Source organism: Haliotis rubra, unplaced genomic scaffold, assembly GCF_003918875.1.
Source record: "Haliotis rubra isolate DU_JTF1 unplaced genomic scaffold, ASM391887v1 Scf23, whole genome shotgun sequence".
In the NCBI taxonomy this organism is placed as follows: domain Eukaryota; kingdom Metazoa; phylum Mollusca; class Gastropoda; order Lepetellida; family Haliotidae; genus Haliotis; species Haliotis rubra.
The window spans coordinates 2,889,916-2,910,571 of NW_025766336.1; the positions used below are offsets into that span (position 1 = coordinate 2,889,916).

Sequence of the window (20,656 nt, forward strand, 5' to 3'; positions counted from 1 at the left end):
GCAACATATGCTCGTCCTACAGACAGAATTGATCGTACTGAGATACCTTGGCTGATTGCATGTAATCGTACCCCGAGATTAGTGTGTTGCTCAAAACATCAATGACTGGTTTGACCGGTCCAGACTCAGTTATTGACATGCCGCCGTGATTTACCTACATGTACGTTAAGTCCCTTGAAAGATCTGGGTTGGAATTGGTTTTCAGCAACCCATGCTTGTCCTCAGAGGCAACTAACGGATCGGTTGGTCGGCTCGCTGACCTGGTTGACACATTTCATCGTATCCCATTTGCGTAGATCGATGCTCATGCTGTCGATCACTGGATTGTCTGGTTCAGACTCGATTATTTACAGACCGCCGCCATATAGCTGGAATATTGCTGTATGCGGCGTTAAACAACAAACAAACAAACCTCCGTTAAATAACATATCAGTACACACTATTTCACCTTAAAGATTCGTTATCCTATTGATTAATATTCCATTCCTATATCGTACTGCGTGTACCATGCTTTATCACCGTAACGGCGCCAAGGAGACTCGCTGCTTGTGCAGCAAAGGTAATACCAGGCAGTGTGGGCGGCTGAATACGGCGCATCTGCAAGACCTTCCCATATAAACATGTAAATATAATGATCTACAAGAATGTTCAGTTACAAGGCCCCGTTTCTAACAAGCAGCTGGCATTTCTCAGCCCCTCGTCGTTAAGAACATCCCCCACTAATCTCCAGCCAGGTTTCGTCTGAATAACTGCCCAACGTCATCGTCTAGTGGTTCCCCAGGGTAACCGTTCCGACGACGCCGGTGACGGTATCGGCACAACCGGCACATTCTGTTTGCCATAGAGGAGCTTATGACAGGAAATTAGAAGCTTTTGAATAACATATCTGGTGGGAAATGAAAGCCATTGCATGAGATAATGGTTTCCTGTTTGGTAATCTTCTCATTATGTTTGCCATAGTGTTAAGTCCGAATGCATACAATTTGATTAGAATATTACTGGCGAGTATAGAACCTGCCAGTTACCTGTCCATGCAACGCACTCTGTGGACCCGTTGCTTTTTTGGTTTTATATAACGGACAGGTTACTTATTACAAGTGGATGGGGTTGGACTAGGGCTGTATCAAATTTGTTGACAGCCTCCCATTTTATGAAACATTATTTTATGGCGCCGCCTCACCCAACCCCAAGACACGTATCATGACATCGTCCTAACACACACGCGCGCGCACGCACACACAAGCAAACGCATCCTGATACCGCATCCTGATTTAAATCCTCATTTTCATATTTCAAAAATGGAATTGTGTCATTTGAGCATCCACGCCACCTCTTCCTTTAATCGCACCTGCCCACCCCATACTAAATGGACTGTCCCTAATGATAAACCAACATTTTAGGCATATATCTCGATCGAGACTGGCAAACAAACCCCAAAGTGAAGGCTGTCGATATACTCTTCAGAAACCTGAACACTTGTGAAGATATGTACTAGTTATATGATATAAAAGTACATACTGATAGCGGGTCAAAAATAGTAAGTGGGTTTTGTTTTACGCCGCTTTGGTATTACACAAACCTGTCCTCACGGCAGTCACGGGGTGGGCATCACATATATCTTCCATTTCAAACGTGGAATCGAACCTGGGTTCTGACATGACACGCCAGTATTTACATGATAAACTCACCCATACTGTTCGATAAACCAACGAATCATTGATAATTTTACGCCGTTTACTGATCGAGAAGTATGTACATGATATATCAACATATAGCATTATTTTATGAACACATAACATTATTTTATCAACATGTAACATCATTTTATCAACATATATAATATCTTTATCAATATATATCATAACTTATCAACATATACTCCTCAACTGTTAACAGGGATATTTTATACATCCCTATGAAATGTCCAGGAATATAAGTCATAATGAACCAACATTTTCATGCTGTCAATATTATCAATATGAACTATCGTACGACACTACACAAAACATGTACAGGCACGGAAAGTTCGGAATTACTCCCAGTCTGTGGTTACTAGAACTGCTTCTTTCAGTTCGCGGTGTATCAATGACTTTCGTTGTAGAACCAGTTAGTACAGTTCGGAACGGTTTTTGCGACGTATCTGAGACAAAATTACCGCGTCCCAAACACTTCCAATAACAGAATACAATTTTGAGAATGATTTACTTAAGAGTTAGTGAGTCGAATGTTAAAAGTATTGGTTTGTGATAGAAAACCCACCGTCAATGTTTCAAAGTACAGCGTGCAAAAACGCCACGCCGACCATTCTCTACATCACGGCAAAGGGGCATGATGTCTCCCAGAACACACACGAAGACATCTTTGCAACAGTATTCTTGCATAAGAAAAGGATGCAACAACTGATCCATAGGATTTGGGGAAACACAGATATCCCAACGAATAGCATGGGTGGCTGTTGTAGAATGTTGGACATATTTTCTGTCAGGTTTTATCAATTTAACGAACAACTATGTCTTTTTGGAGGATCGAGCTGTCGTCGCTGTACCAACACTGCCGGCATGGATCGACGTCGACGACGAACGGCTGGGCTGAGGGCATATTGGATATTGGACTGTCGTAAAATTTCTTTGAAAATGCCAACAATGTTAATGTTATCTTTGGCTGAGGCTTCAATATAACCGTTCCCCCATTCAATACATACAAGCGTCTCCGCCGTCTCACGCCCGATAACCCTCCGCTCTTCGGTAACGTCGGTCTTGTTGGCGGCGATGACGATTGGGACGTCTTCGCTGTTCTTTTCCTCCATTATCTCGTCACGAAGCTGTTTCACAGCTGAGAAAGAGGAATCATCGTCCACGGAATATACCAGCACAAACGCATCTCCAGTAGCTATTGCTAGTTTCCTCATTGCTGGAAATGAATGCGTCCCCGACGTATCGAGGATGTCAAGGATGAGGTGCATGCCGTTCACGTCGTACTCCCCTCGATGGAGGTCCTCCACCGTGGCCTTGTACTCTTTCACGAATCTGTCGTACAGAAACTGGGATATGATGGCACTTTTCCCCACGGCCGCCGCTCCCATGACGACAACGCGGTAGTGGGCCCTGCTTTTCGGGAGACGATGACCACCCCGTGGACACAGCTGCCCGGTGGAGGGTCTACCTGACGACAACATCTCTGCAAATGATGCCGACAGCCTCCGCTGTATCTGAAATATGTATGGCAACTGTCAATCAAGGAAGGTAAAAAAAATCTCGTTAAATCTCACTGCTCACGTGCTTGGATGAAAGGTGTCATGACACTGACAGAATAACCCCGGTGGAAGGCTAACAGTGTATTACCAAGTCAGAGCCGGGTTTATGTGACACGCCTATCAACTTCCATTGTAATTGGTTGTGATTGATATACATTAAGATCGATATTCATACACAGATACCGATGCTGGAGATTGATTGGGGGTCATTTATGATTATTTATGAGCTTGTAGGAAATGAGCTTCCTGCAATATGCTTTTAGTGTCCAAGTGGGAATTAATGAAGGAGTCTTGACTTACCTGGGTGCTGGAACACTGCCCCGTGTTTACAGCGACGGTCTCCAGACGCAGAATGGATGGATGAAGGGAAGGTGGCGACAAATGCCCAGTGACAAAGGTGATCCTAGAGCCCGACGCTTCAGCGTTGACACGGAAGAGCTGCAAGATGTATTTAATGACAGTCAAGCTGCGAGACGCCGGGATATATCGATCAGCAGATCAACACGTACCTCGACCAAGGGAGGTCTTGCGGTGGAAATGGGAAATCACGGCACTGGGGAGGGGGAGGAGGGACACTCTTGCCCTCAGTTCGTGTCAGCCTCCGAACCTCGAGGTGGGACTCGAGACACGCTTGCCGCACAGGCATTATGACGTCACGATTCACCCCTTGTCCTCATCCCGCCCGAAGCTGTGTGCTAATTAATGAAGCTCGGGCAAAAGCAGTAGGGGGTGACTAGTGATTATTGCTGGAAGTCAATCAGATCACAATGGCTTCAACGCCACATCCGATAGCACCACCAGTATAATTCGTCATCTCTTTATCTTTCACACACTCAAAGGTTCTGCATGGCTGTAACAGTAACACTTCATTGTAAAGTTCTCCACCTATTATTGCTATGAATAAAGCACGGAAACCCCGCACCAGCCAATATGGAGTGTGACGAACACACGACACGGGGATATTACAAGAACCAATCTTTCGGAAAAGATAAATTGACGCTACCGGTCTATCTGCCGACATTGCTCCCCTGTGGAAGCTGTCAGTCTGTGCTAACCGTCAGTGTAATAGCTGCCAATAATGGCTCGTCCGAACATGAGAAAACGAGAGGATAATCATCTTTGTCAGCAGCTTGTTCTCAATCTAAATGTGCTCCTTGGAAGTCTTGTCAGAATATACAGTCGTGGGATTTCACTTGCTTTCACTCAACGTAATGTTGAGGTATTTTAGGTTTTCGCGAAAAAACGCTACTTTTTCAGAAGCAAAATCTAACTCACTCTCCTCTTACGGTCGGCACGTTTTTGTAGCACGAAACGAAATTATAGTCAACAGCGGAACCATTCCATTAGAGTTGAAACGTCTTTTAATTCTCCCTGAATAAAAGGTCGGATTTACGTTAACGGTAAACACGCTATAGGGATTACAAGCTATAAGGAAAACCCGAATAGCTTTGATATCCAAGCATCCCGTCTCCTAAACAGTAATTCTGTGTATCTAACATTTCTTTGTTTTTAAACTGCCACGTCCATAACAACGTGTTCAGCTGTTGCCAACAGCCGCGGCTGTAATCCAGTGGCCAGACAATCCAATGAGTGATATTATGAGCAAACTGCACGATTTATCTTATCGCTTCTTACCACAAGCATAGGTAGCTGGGGCGCACTTGCAACGGGGAATCCCCACTATGTGACGTCACATAGGTAATATATAGGTAATCCAATGAGTGATATTATGAGCAACTGCACGATCTATTTTTTCGCCTCCTACCAAAAGCACAGGTAGCTGGGGCGCACTTGCAACGGGGAATCCCCACTATGTGACGTCACATAGGTAATATATAGGTAATATTCAGAACAATCATTTCAACAGAACATTAAAATATTTTTTGAATGCTGACTAGTTTGCCAGTCCACATCCCTTAGTGTATTCATTTGTCCAAATACAATATATACAGTTTCAAAATGGTAACTTTGAAATTAAATCAAAAACAATATGTCTGTAATGCCATATGATCAGCATATGAGAATTGTGTTTTATGCCGCCGGGTCATTAGGGCTTGAGTTGTGATGTGTTTCTATGGCAACACACATCGAGTCATATTGTTATGATATATATGGACAAATTTGCTTTTAACTATCCATCTGACACTTGTGCATCTGCATAAACTTGGTCTAAAATGAAGACATAAAGCCGATGCGACCTTCTGTGTTAATTCACTAACTCACTCACTCCCTTGCTTACACAACGGACCAGTGAAGATCCGGGTTAGAATAATATTATTGTCGTAAGAGGCGACTAACGGGATCAGGCTCGTTGACTTGGTTGACACATGACATCGTATCCAAATTGCGTAGATCGATGCTCATGCTATTGATCACGGAATTGTCTGGTCCAGACTTGATTATTTAGAGACCGCCGCCATATAGCTGGAATATTGCTGAGTGCAGCGTTAAACAAAAAAACAACCACCCAACTTACACATGATCGTCTCACATCCAGGGTCGAATTTGGTTCCACTCATTTACCTTCGGGTAAGACTTAACATTTCATATATTAACAGTTGTCCCGCATTATCCAACGGATTAGTGTCCTCAGACGCTTTAAATTAAGCGAAAATATGAGAATCCTTCTCAATCTGGTCTACTGCACTCGTTAGATCATGCCTGACCTTTTACCGTGGTGTAGTGGATAGTGCGCCTGTGGCAGTTTGGTGGTTCACATCTCTGGCCGCGTCGTAGCAAAAGACGTTAAAGAAGGTATTTGTTGATACCCTGCCTGGCGCTGGGGATATAGGGAACGAAACAAGGACTGACCGGCCCCTGTCAGACTAATGGGTCTCAGTTTGGTATATGTGTTCGGGCTTGTGAACCTGTGAAGATCCAGGTTAGAATTGCTCTTCAGCAACGTTTCCTTGTCGTAAGAGGCGACTAATGGTCCGACTCCTTGACTTGGTTGACACATGTCATCGTATCCGAATTGCATAGATCGATGCCCATGCTGTTGATCACTAGATTGTCATGTCGAGATTCGATTATGTACAGACCGCCGCCATATAGCTGGAATATTGCTGAGTGTGGCGTTAATCAACAACTAAACAAATCACAAAGGTTTGTAAAGCAACAACAAGCACATGTATGAAACATTATCACTGCCGAGTTCTCTATGTAAAAAGATCCTTTACACTGTACGAAGACCTCAGCAGTGACAATTTTAGCCTATAGATTGATGCTAGTTTTTTCGTTACAAATCCCTGTGTCCATGCTAAGTGAGCGAGTTTAGTTTTACGCCGCAATCAGAAATATACCAGTTACATGGCAGCGGTCTGTAAATAATCGAGTCTGAACCAGACAATCTAGTGATCAACAGCGTGAGCATCGATCTACACTATTCGAATGCGATGACATGTGTCTACCAAGTCAGCGAGCCTGACCAACCGATCCCGTTAGTCACCTTTCACAATAAGCATGATTTACTGCAGACTCATTCTAACCCGGATCTTCACGGGTTCGGCGTGGTATTTCAATGGGGAAGCTCTACAAAACTCTTCCGTACTAATACTAGCAAACACATACCTGTCACAAGCCACACACGATACAAGTAAAGGAATCCTGAACGCATCCTCGATAATCTCCAGGGTATACTTTCCTATAAATCTCCACTATACCCTAGGCCTGGATGCATCTACGGTTCGAGTCGATGATTTTATTACCTCCCTTTGCTGGCTCCGCATTCTCACAGTAGCCAATCAGATAAGCCGCCGTTACAACCGAGCTTGCCAGTGTCAACAAAGACAGCGGTCGCAGCTTCGAAAGTTTGTTCGCAGTGTTCCCCCTCAGATTTGGGGGGAAAACATACAGACAAATTAACAGGTATGAAACCTTAAAAAATATATGCAAGAACTCCTTCTACCTCTTTCAGAGTACCTCTGAAACAATATATTATTGTGCCAAGTTTAATCGGTTAGATAATTTAAAAAGTGAAAGTGAGTTGTGATTGGTACGCTCAACTTCCCAGCGTGGAGACCTGATTGGATAAAAAGCCAACCAAGGGAGGTAATAAAACCGTAGATGCCTCTAGGGTATAGGTGAGATTTATCGGAACGTATACCCTGGAGATTATCGAGGATGTCCTGAACGTGAATTAAACCCTATTTCACAACCGTATAATGCTCTATTGACCGTCATTATGTTCACGTACATACATGCTCAACACTGACCAAACACCAATCATTGATTCACCTCGGATAGGTCACTCAAATAGACGGAAAGCACGTCAAATAGAAAATAAAACAAAACTATTCAAATTCCGTTTATATTGAACATCACGAGTGTTTAAATATTATTTTATAGAAATTTCTTTAGGGTCAGAGACAGGATATATCACAGGCAGTTTTCTTCTATGATCACACAATGCCATTTAGAAAGTGGTCAAATGTAACATATGTTATATTTGGGATTACACTTTCTCAGTAAAGTACAGATTCTAGTACTTTGGGGGTTGAGTCCCATCCGGGATTCGAACCCACACCCTCAGAGTCAGGCACCAGTTCGCCAGCACACAATGTCAGCCGCCCAACCCGTTCAGCCACCACGACTTCCACAAAAACTCAACCCAAAAAGTACAGAATCTGTACTTTACTGAGAAAGTGTAATCCCACATATAACATATGTTACACTGTTCTTCTGTGAAAATAAGAGTGGAACAGCTGATTTTGTTTTAGAGCATTCCCAATGTCCAGGGCACATTTTTGTTTTGGGGGGTAGGGTTACAGTTTACCTGTCCCATTCCTCGCCATGGTGACACAATCAACTGGGAAAAGCGATCCTACACAACTTCCCCATCAATATGCCGGTTATCTTGTCCTAATTGCCACAAATTGCCCAGGAAAGCGTGCAGTGTTAGAAAAGACAGGAATAAGCCATCGATTGTGGCCCGCTGTTGCGACCGTGCTGTGTACGCCGAGACGAGCACCATTGAAACCCACATGGAAAATGTCAGTTTGACGAGCGCGTAACAGTCCCCTCGGAAAATTTCAATAATTGAGTAAAAAGGTGTCGGTTCGAAATTATATGGAATTAAGTTGTCATTGAGTAAAGAAAGTTTACCGATAAAGCTTTAATTGCAAGCAGATAATGTCACGCTGATAGGTACGGCCGTGTGGTTGTCACGGTTACGTGTACATCAGTTATGAAATGTTGGTGAAACAATTGATGGGAGCGCGGAAAGCTGTGGTGACGTAGGTGTGAATGGCCTGTGGAGTGAGTGTCTCCATAGCGGGACTTGCTTGAGCTGGTTTGTGAGTGAGTGAGTGAGTGAGTGAGTGAGGAGTGAGTGAGTGGAGTAGAGTTTTACGCCGCTCGTAGCAGCATTCCATCGATAGAGTTTGTTGTGTAAAGCCTAGCTATATGGCGGCTATCAATGGAGGAGAGGAGAGTAATCATTTCAAACGTACCTTAACCACACAGAACAGTTAAAACCTCTTGCCAAAAGTTGCCGTTGCTGCCAAAACAATTGCTGGTTACAAGACATACCAAATATGAACTTGAGTTCTGTTGTTTTTGTGCTGAATAAACAGTATCAATAATATCAGATAACACTTAGTGTACACAAAGAGAATACTTACACGAGTGCGAAAGATTGGTGTCCAAGGTAACAGAGTTGCCCTAGGTAACAGAGGTGCACCAAGTGACAGAGGAGGTACCAGTGTGTCACTGAAGTGGGGGCTGTATCAGAGTGTAGTCAATGGGGCTGTTCACATTTTGATGGAATGGCCTCCAGGAACTGTCCCTGTTCTCTGACGCCGAAGAGTGCATTGATTGTCGGTTGTTCAAACAGACACATAAGCTATACGCTGTGTTATGTAATGGAACAGCAAACAGACCAACAGGGAAACAATCGAAACAACGCTCGGAATAACCGGTTCTACATCTCATACAAATTGTTCAAGGTATTTCATTGTATGTCGTCAAAACAACACACACGAGAACTTTTTGTTACATAACTGCTTTATGTAACAAAAACGGATTTGATCTGCCTCTCGCAAATGTAATCTTTGTGCCTGGTCTTATCTTTAATTTCTGTTCGGGGTCAGTCTGGACAGCAATTATCAGTAATTATCTTGTCAGCTTGTGAGTGAGTGAGTATGGTTTTACGCCGCCTTTAGTCACCTTCCAACACTATCAGGGTGGGGGACACCAAAAATGGACTTAGCACATTGTTCCCATGTGGGAAATCGAACCTGTGACTTCGGCGTGATGATCAAACGCTTTAACCACTAGGCTACCCCTCCGCCCCTGTAAGTAGGAGTGTATACAGATGCCATTGTCACATCTTTGAAAGACCTGTTAACTTTGCTTAACTTTTCAGAGTGCCACCCCTATCGGGTCTCCGGGGAAAATCAAAATCCTTGTGACCTCTACTCAGCGTTAGAAGGTCCGGACTAGAATTGATCTTCAGTAAGAGGCGACTAACGGGATCGGGTGGTCAGGCTCGCTGACTTGGATGACACGTGTGATCTACAACTGCGTTACCTGGCCCAGTCTATGTACAGGAGTATGTGATACAGCGAAAGTGTCACTCGCTCCATCGTAAAACAAGAGTCTCTCGCATTCGTATCCGTCTTATTCAGTGTGTGCAGGGGAAACTGAGCGATTCATTAGTACATCGTTTACCGACCCGTGAAGATCTGGGTTAGAATTGGTCTTCAGCAATCCATACTTGTTGTAAGAGGCGACTAATGGGATCGGGTGGTTAGGCTCGCTGACTTGGTTGACACATGTTATCGGTTCCCAATTGCTTAAAGAACCACTAAACTTTGTTTTTTGTTACTCTTTTAACCATTACATATGAAAGATTTGTGGTTAGTCTTATGCGGAACACCAAATTTATTCTTTAAAAACTTGTGGTTAATTAATACCGAGCGATTAAAAGTGGCCAAAAAGTCGCCTGCTTCCCTCTCGCCCGCCAACGAAACCACAGACAGGTTACGTAACTCTGTCGCCAGAGCACTGCAGTGACGTCATATGAGGAACGATTTTCAGTTAGTTGTATAGAAAGTGTGTAGCACGCTCATCATTTTGATGATTTCTCGACATGAACGACGACATGCCGAATCGTTGCTTTGTCGTCAATTGCTCCTAGGGGTCGGGTGATGGTGTCACCATGCACAGATTTCCACATGACCCCGCAGTTCGTGCTAAATGGGTTATGTTTGTGAGTGCGAAGCGAGCGTTGTGGAAGTCTGAAACGATATCTTACTTGTGTTGAGATCGCTTCACGGAAGTTAAAGAATCAAAACTACTTACTAGTTATAGTAAAATATGTATATGATTGATGACCATAAAGATTTTCCATAACACAACTTGTAACATAACGATTTCTTCCTCGGAAGTGAGGTTGTGGTCGAAGTAACAATAATATTGTAAGTAGTATTATATTGACACCCACCTCGCTGCCAGGAGAGAAATTGTTATGTTATACGCTATGTCATGCAAAATCCTATTGGCCATCAATAAAATACATATTTTACCAGTAGAAAGTAGTTTTGATTTTGTAACTCGGTGAAAACAAACCTAAATAGCATTTATCCACAGACTGGCGGATGTTCCCGACAGGGCGCCGCCATTTTTGAAAATCGTAAAGTCTGTTAGAATTAATGAGATTATAGTTTGTTTTCATCAAGTTAGAAAATCAAAACTACTTTCTACTCGTAGTTAAATATGTATTGGAATCATAACCAAAAGGATTTTGCATGACACAACTTATAACATAACGATTTCTTCCACGGAAGCGAGATGGGGGTCGTAGTCACAATACTGCGCGATAAATTTCTTGCTACATTCCCATGGTTAATGTCCACTCACCAGTATGTAGATACTAGTCAATGTGCGTCTTTATATTTGGTCTCATAATCCTAATTAGTTTATTATCATACTTTTACGCATTTTGAAACTAAATAAAAAGCTGACGATCTGCTGATACTTATAGTGAATTTATAACAGAACTGTAATATCTAGACATTTTATAGTTTGCCAATGTAAATCATAATTCGCACACACACCCTAGTGTATGTTGTCTGTCTCATTACACTTCACGGCGAAAACAATGATTCTGTTGAATGCTACGACAAATGAATAAAAAACAAAATGCAAATATTAAAATTAAAACAGATTAAAGTTATAGGAACAATATCAGGCCATTACCTTGTTTGAGGAATGTATCCATCAATATCCACAAAACTGATGTGTCTTTTAACACTTTAATATACGAAAAAGTGATAAATCTTTTCAGGTATTGGTGTATAGTCTCATTGGTCACCCAAGATAGCACACCTGGCAACTAATTGCATAATGTCCGCCTTTCTTTAAAAACAGTAATTTAGTTAGCCAATAATGGGCAATCAATCAATGTATTGCCGGTTAATCCTTTGAAAGAAGGACGTTGTTTTTACGCAGACACCGACACGGCAGAGTGTATTCAGTATAGATTAGTAAATCTACATACATAAACACTACCTTTTGACAATTCCGCTGTGTAAGATAAAAGTAATTAATCAATCAGCGTGTTATCGGTTAATCCTTTGATCGATGTTTATAATGTTGAATATTTACTCCAGACACAAGAAATGCCAAATGGGAACCTTTGTCGGGTAATCTAAGTGTGTAACCACTAATTATACCTGTTATAAATTCATTAACTGACCATCAAGTGAATGATGACAAATAACATGTGTAGGTTTATACCACCTAACACGGGTTACAACAAGGGAGTATTAATTGCTGTATTGCATGTGAAAACTTATGGGCCGACACTGTTTTGAGAATACAAACAGATTTTTACATGACATGATTAAATATCGAGGTAAAAAAACACAGAAATGGGATCAATTTGGATCAAATAGGGCCTAACGACACCAATCAATTGTGACAGAAGCGTCTATGAAAACAAGTTGTAACTCGGAAACTAGGCAAAGCAGGAGACAAAATTAAATGACAGTAGATTGTGAGAACATATAGCTTTCATTTTCCACAACAATTGTCACGATTTCAGGTTTATACAAGCCTGTAAACAAGATAATTTACCCCCTAAAATGTAGATGGATTCTGCATCGGCCCTCAAAGCTATTCCTCATATGACGTCACAGAGTCGCGCCGCTCTGATTGGTTGAAATTTCGTTCGCGGGTGAGAATTGTGCACTGTTGTCAAAAAGGTCGATTTAAGTCAATTAAAGGTCGAAATGAGTAGTTTTAATGACGGGGTTTCATTTATAACGATGCCAGTTAGTAATTTATGTATTTTTAACCTCTAGGGTTTATGTGATCTTTAATATTTACAGACCGCCGGCATATAGCTGGAATATTTCTGAGTATGGCGTTGAACAACAGACCATCCAACTAATTTCGTTTTACCACGGCTAAAAATTCCTACCAACTGACACTGATATTAATTACCCCGAGCCAATGTAAGTATCGCTTTTCTTAACAAGAGAAACGTTAATTAACAAACTGAGTACATATACTTTACAGGAACCCCGTGGTAAACAATCCACCTCCCTCGGGATATCTCTGATTGAACAGAACCAGGGCGGCTATTTATATCTACATAACGAGGCTTGAAAATACACAAACCAAAGACTGCCCCACTGAATTGTAACGGAAACATCGACTGAACGAAACGTTGTGTCTAACGTGTAATGGTGATCTTGTACGGTACGATCTGTATTTAGCTAAAATGACGTATATATGTGAAATCTCAATGCAAAGGGTCCTTATTAACGAAAATCTGATATTATGTCTGCTGTCCGTGGCCAACAAGTGTTTTTCTGCAATATTCGCAACACTGATACGTGTCATCTGTGAAATTAGGGTAATCCGATATTTAGCAATATCCCAGCTATATCATGGGGGGGGGGGGGGGGCACCAGAAATGGGCTTCACACATTGTACCTTTGTAGGGAATTGAACCCGGGTCTTCGGCGTGACGAACGAACGCTTTAACCACGAGGCTACCCGCCGCCTCACCTCAACTAAATGATTAGTATAGATCATCTATAATGAAAAAGCAAACCAGGTTTATACCGATTTCAGCTGAATCCATGTCACCCTGTCTTTTCAGAGATTTTGCGCAGAACATGATATTACGTTCAAATGTTGTGTACAAATACTTCTAACTGTTACTCGCATAATCACGAACTTCATGAGATCATTTTGATATGGTGACCATGAAGTAGTGTTGGGAATTGGTTGAAATCTCACAAATGGTAATTGGTTCATTACCAACGAGCAATCATCGAAAAATATTGGTTAGCGTAATGTTTCAGATTTTCCTATTCAGGTTTTTATTGCAGATAAGTATAAGACAGTGCTCTGTTGTTTTTTCCTTTTATTTTTAAACTGCGCAAATTTCACATCCAATGTAAAATGATGCAAATTGCTACTTTAAAGTGGCAATATATCATGAACATAAACCGCAAGAAATATTCGGTCATGACTGTTCAGTAAGTGAAGTGAGTTTTCTAAGAATTAAATATGTTTCAGGCTCTGATAACTTTTAAGATATGTTCCATTGTTGAGTGTTTCAAACATTAAAACAGTAGTTCCCAAATTGTTTGTGTTCGATTATGAGAAAATGTGATCGATTTCTTGGTCGTTTGGTCACCTGACTATACAAAACTAGTGAGTGAGTTTAGTTTTACGCCGCGTTTAGCAATATTTCAGCAATATCACGGCTGGAGACACCAGAAAAGGGTTTCACACATTGTACCCACGTGGGAATCGAACCCGGGCCTTCGGCGTGACGAGCAAACGCTTTAACCACGAAACTACCCCACCGCAACTATACAAAACTAAGCAACACTGCTATAACAATAAATAACACAGTGACCCACATAACTCACACTGACCCACGTCCGGGAGTGGTTTTCATGCAACAAGCTACGGTTGGTCAAAGTGACGTTAGTGTGGACGTGAGGTCAGACAGGATTTAGAAGATCTCAGCCGGACCGGATTACTCTGAGACTCGCCATCTTAACATCCGGTCACTTGCCACTTACCGGCTTTCCTTACAACGCATTAGCTCCTTACAACGTTAACACCCCAACGAGGCGTCGCTTTCAATCCCATCACGAAAGAAGACCGAGCTCAACAGATAATCCTTGAGGTTGTAGAGTGTTCATGGTTGAGACCCAACGCGGCGTGGTCATATCTTTCATACTAAATGATTGAGGCAATTTCTAAGCAAGGAGAAGAGATGCTAATCCAAGAAGGCGCCTACGTCCATCGATATGTTATAATGTGAACTTCACAAGCTTTAAGTAGATGACAGAAATCAGTCTCCAACTATAACAATACCTAAACCCATATCGTTGCGTATTCACGGGTTCCAGATGTTGTCTGGCTGTATCAACCTAACATGATGGCATTTTGATGAATTTACACAACACATTTTAAAAAGAAGACATCATGCAAAGATGTATTTTTGATGCAGACAATTTGTTTCAAGTCTGATACATGAATATTTTTTTCAATGGAACAATTACATGTTTTCCACACAATCACAGCTCCTCCGCCTCACAAACACCACACACACACTAGGATAAAGTATAAAAAGTTGTGTACGCCCCAGACATTCATAATCCATCAATTTCATATGTAGTATTCAAACGGGTCAATCCGGTAGTAGCACCATTCACGCCGTCAGACTGCGTTAACGCAATCAGGACAATGAACTACAAGCTTAGAAATATTTATTATATTAGAAATAATCATTGCAGTTGGTTACTTATGAGACGAGTAGTAAATATGACCAATTAAATTTGTATAATTTACAACCAATACAGCTAGTTCTTTGAAGGATGGATAGAAGCACTATTAAATCGTTGGTTAATATTATTTCCTAATACACGACATGGCACCTGCTTGTCTAATAAGTCGATATTTTCCAAACTGTTTACTAACTTAGTAAATTCTAATACTTTTTAGTATGAGCGTGGAGACCGAAATTTAAAATTGAATAAACTTATATCTGTCAAATTTCTGGCAAATCGTATTCTTGAAGCTGCATCAAACCTTACATTCAACCCCAATCTCAGATCCTTTATTCTATACCACTCTCTGTCACTATCTCATTCCAGAGGTGAACTTTCTAATCACCTAAACAGCCTTGAGGGTTTTGAACTTTTTGTTTGAGAGAGCGAATTAGGATTTCAGCAAATACAGCATTTCTGTAGTTCCAAATGGAAAACAACAATGACTTCAAAACGTTGTCGAAACTTTAAATTTGTCGTTTACGCGTTTCATTCATTAAGAATGGTATTTAATTTGTTTAGACCGAAATTGGCAATCAGGCTATCCAGCAGAAATAAAAACGGATAGCGTTAAATCGTTGGAAACAATTAGGACGGTTCTTTTTCGAGAGCTGACGCGTAATTGGGTCTAAACCCGATGCATCCTGCATTTTGATTGGAGGGTCAAATTTCGACTGAGGTTAATTTAATCTGACCTCCAATGGTTACACTGCCATGTCCTGACGGAGGAAGGTACAGGGCTGTGCCTGACATAGGCGTAGGAATGTCCCCCCCCCCCCCTATTATTACAAGCTGGAATTTTTTTAGGGACCATAATAGAGAATTAAACACAAATTCAAGCCTCTGGTAACGTTGAAAAATAACATGATAAAAATTTTTTTGACCGCTAATGATAGAATCCAAATTTTTTTAATTCATGTCACTCAAAAGTGAAAGTAGAGGCAGTCAGGCTGTTATTAACAGCCAACATGGATTCGAATCAGCGGTAAGTTGACAACATACATTGACATTACAGTGTAGTCTATACAGTAACATTTAGTTTACAGTAATAGCCATATTTTAAGTATAATAGGTGCTGTTTGATTTATTTATTGAACATCTAAACAATAACAATAAGACACGATTTCAAACTCATACATTGGCAGTGAGAGAGCTGGTTTTATCTGAAAGCCGAATTCATGTATGAAATAAGAATGGCTGCATTATTATACCCCCGCTACGACGTAGTCGCTGGTATATAGCACTCCGCCCGTCCGCCCGTGTGTCCGTGCGTTCTTGCGTCCGGAATGGTTTCTCTGAGCATAACTCAAAAACTATACCACTTACAAACTTCAAATTTGGCATGGAACTTACCCTTATGGTGCCATTGTGGATTTTGGCTTTCAATTGCATGATGCCAAAATTGAAAGTTTTCCTAAAATTTTATTTTGGTATTCAATAATGGTATTGAAGGCGATCAGACTATAAGCGGGGGTATGTGAGCTGTGCTCACTTCTGCCTTGTTATTGAATGTAATTATAATATATTTATAGTATAAAACTATTGTTTTTCAGTACCCTATTGTTCTATTTGTCAGCACCCCAAATATGATCATCATAAAGAAAAAATGACTGTGACTCCAATTTCTTATTTTTCAGATATTTAAGACCAAATATAAAGAGAATAAATTATTATAAAGTCAAACACTAACAAATTTGAACTGGATTTAAATCATTTGCCAAACTATAGCAATATGCAATTCAGTATTGATCATGTTGCTAGAATGTTATATCCAGATGATGCTCCTACACATCTTACCCAAGTCAGATGTTATGGAGATGGAAACTGTTTTTGGAGGTCAGCCTCTCAACTCTGCTTTGGTTTTGAAGATTATTATACTGAACTTCGAGTGAGAGGTGTTTTTGATCTTATCATCAATGAAGAACATTACTTAAATGAATCAAAACTGACAAGTGTTTCTGAAGCAAAAGGTAACGGATCACTGTTACAGTATATTTTGACGTCATCCGAAAGTCAGTCTGCAGAGGGTGACAACATGCAGCGTTACAGACATTTAGTGATGAAAACAAAAAGAAATGGAGAATATTCATCAGTTTTACACATGTTTAGTTTGCCAAGTGTTCTGAAACGACCAGTTCAATTTATCTATCCCAAAATCCAAAATGTGGCTACAAACAGACATAATACTTGATCAAACAATACACCCTCTGAATGATGCGGAGGAGGAACCTGTCTGCATCATGTGGACACATTGCACAAACACAAATACTAAGAACTGGTCATCAAATCATTTTGTTGCTTGTTTGGATACTGCGAAAAAACATGTTGATGCTGACTTGGCAGAAAGTGACCAAAAAAAGAAACAAAAGAAACAGAGGACGTTGGATTTTATGTTTTCAGTTCAGAGCAAGAAGCAATCTCAAAGTGAGACAAAACCATCAGAATTTCTCCGGCCTCAAGACTCTCAGTCTCATATAAACCCAGTTCCAGACATCATCAGTGAAAGCAAGAGTAAGGATGTTTCAATGGAGAGTTCTCTGACATCTGAGCTCCAATCATCACCCGGCAGTGATGAAGATGAACGTCAACATGTGTGCAATTCACCTTGTTCTGAAATTAGTGAACCTTATCAGCCAAATGCTGCATCAACCTTGAAAAAGACAACTACGAAACCTGGGAGATCATTCTCGTTCTCATGGTTTCATGAATATCCTTGGCTTACTCTGTGTACAACAAAAAACAAAGTTTTCTGCTTTTATTGCAGACTGGCTTACGGTAAGGACAGTGATCTGCAGAAGCATCCTACCTCCAGACAACCTGAAGCAACATTCATATCAAAAGGTTTCAACAATTGGAAAAAGTCTGGAGATAAGTTCAAAAAGCATGATAAGAGTTCGTATCACAGAGATGCCCTTGCAAAACACAAGAAACATGGTAATGACAGTGTCACAAGTTTACTTCTGGCAAAAGTTACCAAGGAACAGCAGTGCAGACGAAACCTGAGAGGTTCTAACATAGAGGGGTTGCCAACATGGTTATCTGAGAAAACATATATGTCACCTACAATTGTGAATGAGCAATCGATGCTCCTGGGCCGAGCTGTGCGACTGAAGATTCTTGAGAGAATCAAAGCTGCCAGGTTCTTTGCCGTTATGGCGGATGAAACAAGAGACATCAAACAAAGAACAAGTTGTCATATGTATCCGTTGGGTGGATAATGATTTCAGTGTCAATGAGGATGCTATTGGCCTATATGAGGTTCCTTCCACAACATCAGCAACACTAACAGAAGTACTAAAAGACACACTTATCCGTTGTGACTTACCACTATCGAATTGCCGAGGTCAAGGCTATGATAGTGCAAGTAATTTTCAAGGCCATGTCAATGGAGTTGCTGTCCAACTGCAAGGAGAAGAACCACGAGCAGTTCATGTCCATTGCCTGGCCCACTGTATCAACTTGGCTTTGCAAGAAGCCACTAGAGCATGCAAACCTCTCAGGGATGCTCTTGACATCACAATTGAAGTGAACAAGCTCATTAAATATTCTCCAAAACGAGAACACCTATTCAAGAATCTTCAAAAAGCTCCATCCATTGAGAAGCGTCTTGACATGGATGTGCCTCAAACTGAAAGAACTCGTGGCTTACGACCTCTGTGTCCAACACGTTGGAGAGTTAGAACAGGATCTATCAACTCTGTTTTGGAGAACTTTGATACTCTTCGAAAAGCATTTGAAGAAATCAATAAGGGTCACGATGAGAATGCCAGGATTGCAGGTGGTTTACTTTCACAGTTTGACCAGTTTAGTGTGCCTTTTGGGCTGAAAGTTTCTTCCCAAATTTTTGGTGCATCAGGGCAATTGTCTTCCTCCATTCAAAGCGTAGAAACAACGGCAAAGGACGCACGAAAGGGAGCAGAGCAAGTACTGGCGTATTATGATAAGCTGAGGAGTACAGATACTTTTTCAGAGTTCTACAAGTCTGTTGTTGATGAAGCTGAAGACAAAACTGATCCTCCACGTCTACCACGCTACCGGAAGAGGCCCACGAGCTTGGATGATGGATCTAATACTCACACGTTTCCTTCTGTGGAAGATTATTGTCGCCAACAATATTTTGAAGGTCTAGGCATGGTTTCAGAGCAACTAAAGCGGAGATTCTCACAGAAAGGATTTGAAACTGCTGTGGAGATAGAGCAACTGTTGCTGTCTGCTGCAAATGGACGGAACTTTCAAATATCTTCTCACATCAGAGAACTCTACAAAGATGATGTTGACTTTGTTCGATTGAACTGACAGCTTTCCATGCTTCATGACACAGTGAAATCTGTCTCCACTGAAAGAGGATGCTTAATCACTGAAGTCACAAATATTGATACTGTTGTATCAATTATCAACTCATCGCCTGTAATAAGGCACCTGTTCAAGGAGATAAGCACCCTTTGAAGATCTACTTGACTATTCCTGTCACCACAGCAACATCAGAACGTACCTTCTCCACGCTTCGACGCCTGAAGTCATACGTCAGATCTACAATGACACAGGAACGTCTGAACAACGTTCTGCTACTGCATGTCCACAAAACCATTGCTGATGAACTATCTCTAGTGGATGTTGCCCGGGAGTTCATTTCTTTCAATGACAGAAGACGCAACTACTTTGGACTTTTCTCATAAGAGCTGAACATTTCGCGAGATGCACTAGCCTGTATAAACAGTCGATCTAGTGTTACCTGAATAATGTAATGCATTTGCTATTAATTAAAGTTTCAAGTGAACTCGTCTGTCCTTTTCATATATCTCCTCTCCACCCCACCCCCCACCCCCCCACCCCCGTTATCAATTTCGAAATCTTGCCCCCCCAACTTTTAAACTGTTCCTACGCCTATGCCTGATTCAATGCAACACCAATGCCTGCTGATGCAGAGAGTTCCTTGATAGAGACAAAATGAGCCAGTGCACTCCACATGACGTCATCGACCACTCGTATTCACCATAAAATTCTGTTAAGGGTCCTGCTCAAGGAAAGGTCACAGCAATTGCGATAGCATGGAAACAGGCTGTTAGTGTTTCAACTGAAAGGATGTATTGTGTTGATTCGCGTAACATTTTTGGTAGGATTATGGTAATGTTATCTTGTAATTGTGTTAGATAAAGGTCAGAGTTGGTACGTACGAGGTTCAAGACTGATTTTTCGGAGGGAGGTCTTGAAGGTGTAAATATGAAATACTCGTTTTTCAGCCTGAAAACATTTCTGAAACATTCCATTTGTATCCCGCCATTTGTCGTATGTTCTTCCCGTTTTGTTGAAGAGAGTTTTTTGGATGTCAACTTCTTTATTATGAGGAACACAACGTTTCGGAGTATATCATTACTCCTTCATCAGGAACACAACGTTTCGAAGTATATCATTACTCCTTCAACAGGAACACAACGTTTCGGAGTATATCATTACTCCTTCATCAGGAACACAACGTTTCGAAGTATATCATTACTCCTTCAACAGGAACATAACGTTTCGGAGTATATCATTACTCCATCAACAGGAACACAACGTTTCGGAGTATATCATTACTCCTTCATCAGGAACACAACGTTTCGAA

The 20,656-nt window shown here is 41.3% G+C and overlaps 2 protein-coding genes across 2 annotated transcripts; one reads left to right on the plus strand and one right to left on the minus strand.

Moving 5' to 3' along the window:
* Nucleotides 1-1,735: 1,735 nt before the first annotated feature.
* LOC124277938 (ras-related protein Rap-1b-like) lies at nucleotides 1,736-3,202 on the minus strand. Its single transcript, XM_046713656.1, has one exon. The coding sequence runs from the start codon at nucleotides 3,173-3,175 to the stop codon at nucleotides 2,492-2,494; it is 684 nt and encodes a 227-aa protein (XP_046569612.1). The 5' UTR covers nucleotides 3,176-3,202; the 3' UTR covers nucleotides 1,736-2,491.
* Nucleotides 3,203-3,634: 432 nt separating this feature from the next.
* On the plus strand, nucleotides 3,635-19,350 carry LOC124277914 (zinc finger MYM-type protein 1-like). The gene is made up of 4 exons (XM_046713640.1): nucleotides 3,635-3,866; nucleotides 17,455-17,645; nucleotides 17,819-17,829; nucleotides 18,282-19,350. The coding sequence occupies exons 1-4, from the start codon at nucleotides 3,635-3,637 to the stop codon at nucleotides 19,348-19,350; spliced, it is 1,503 nt and encodes a 500-aa protein (XP_046569596.1).
* Nucleotides 19,351-20,656: the final 1,306 nt, after the last annotated feature.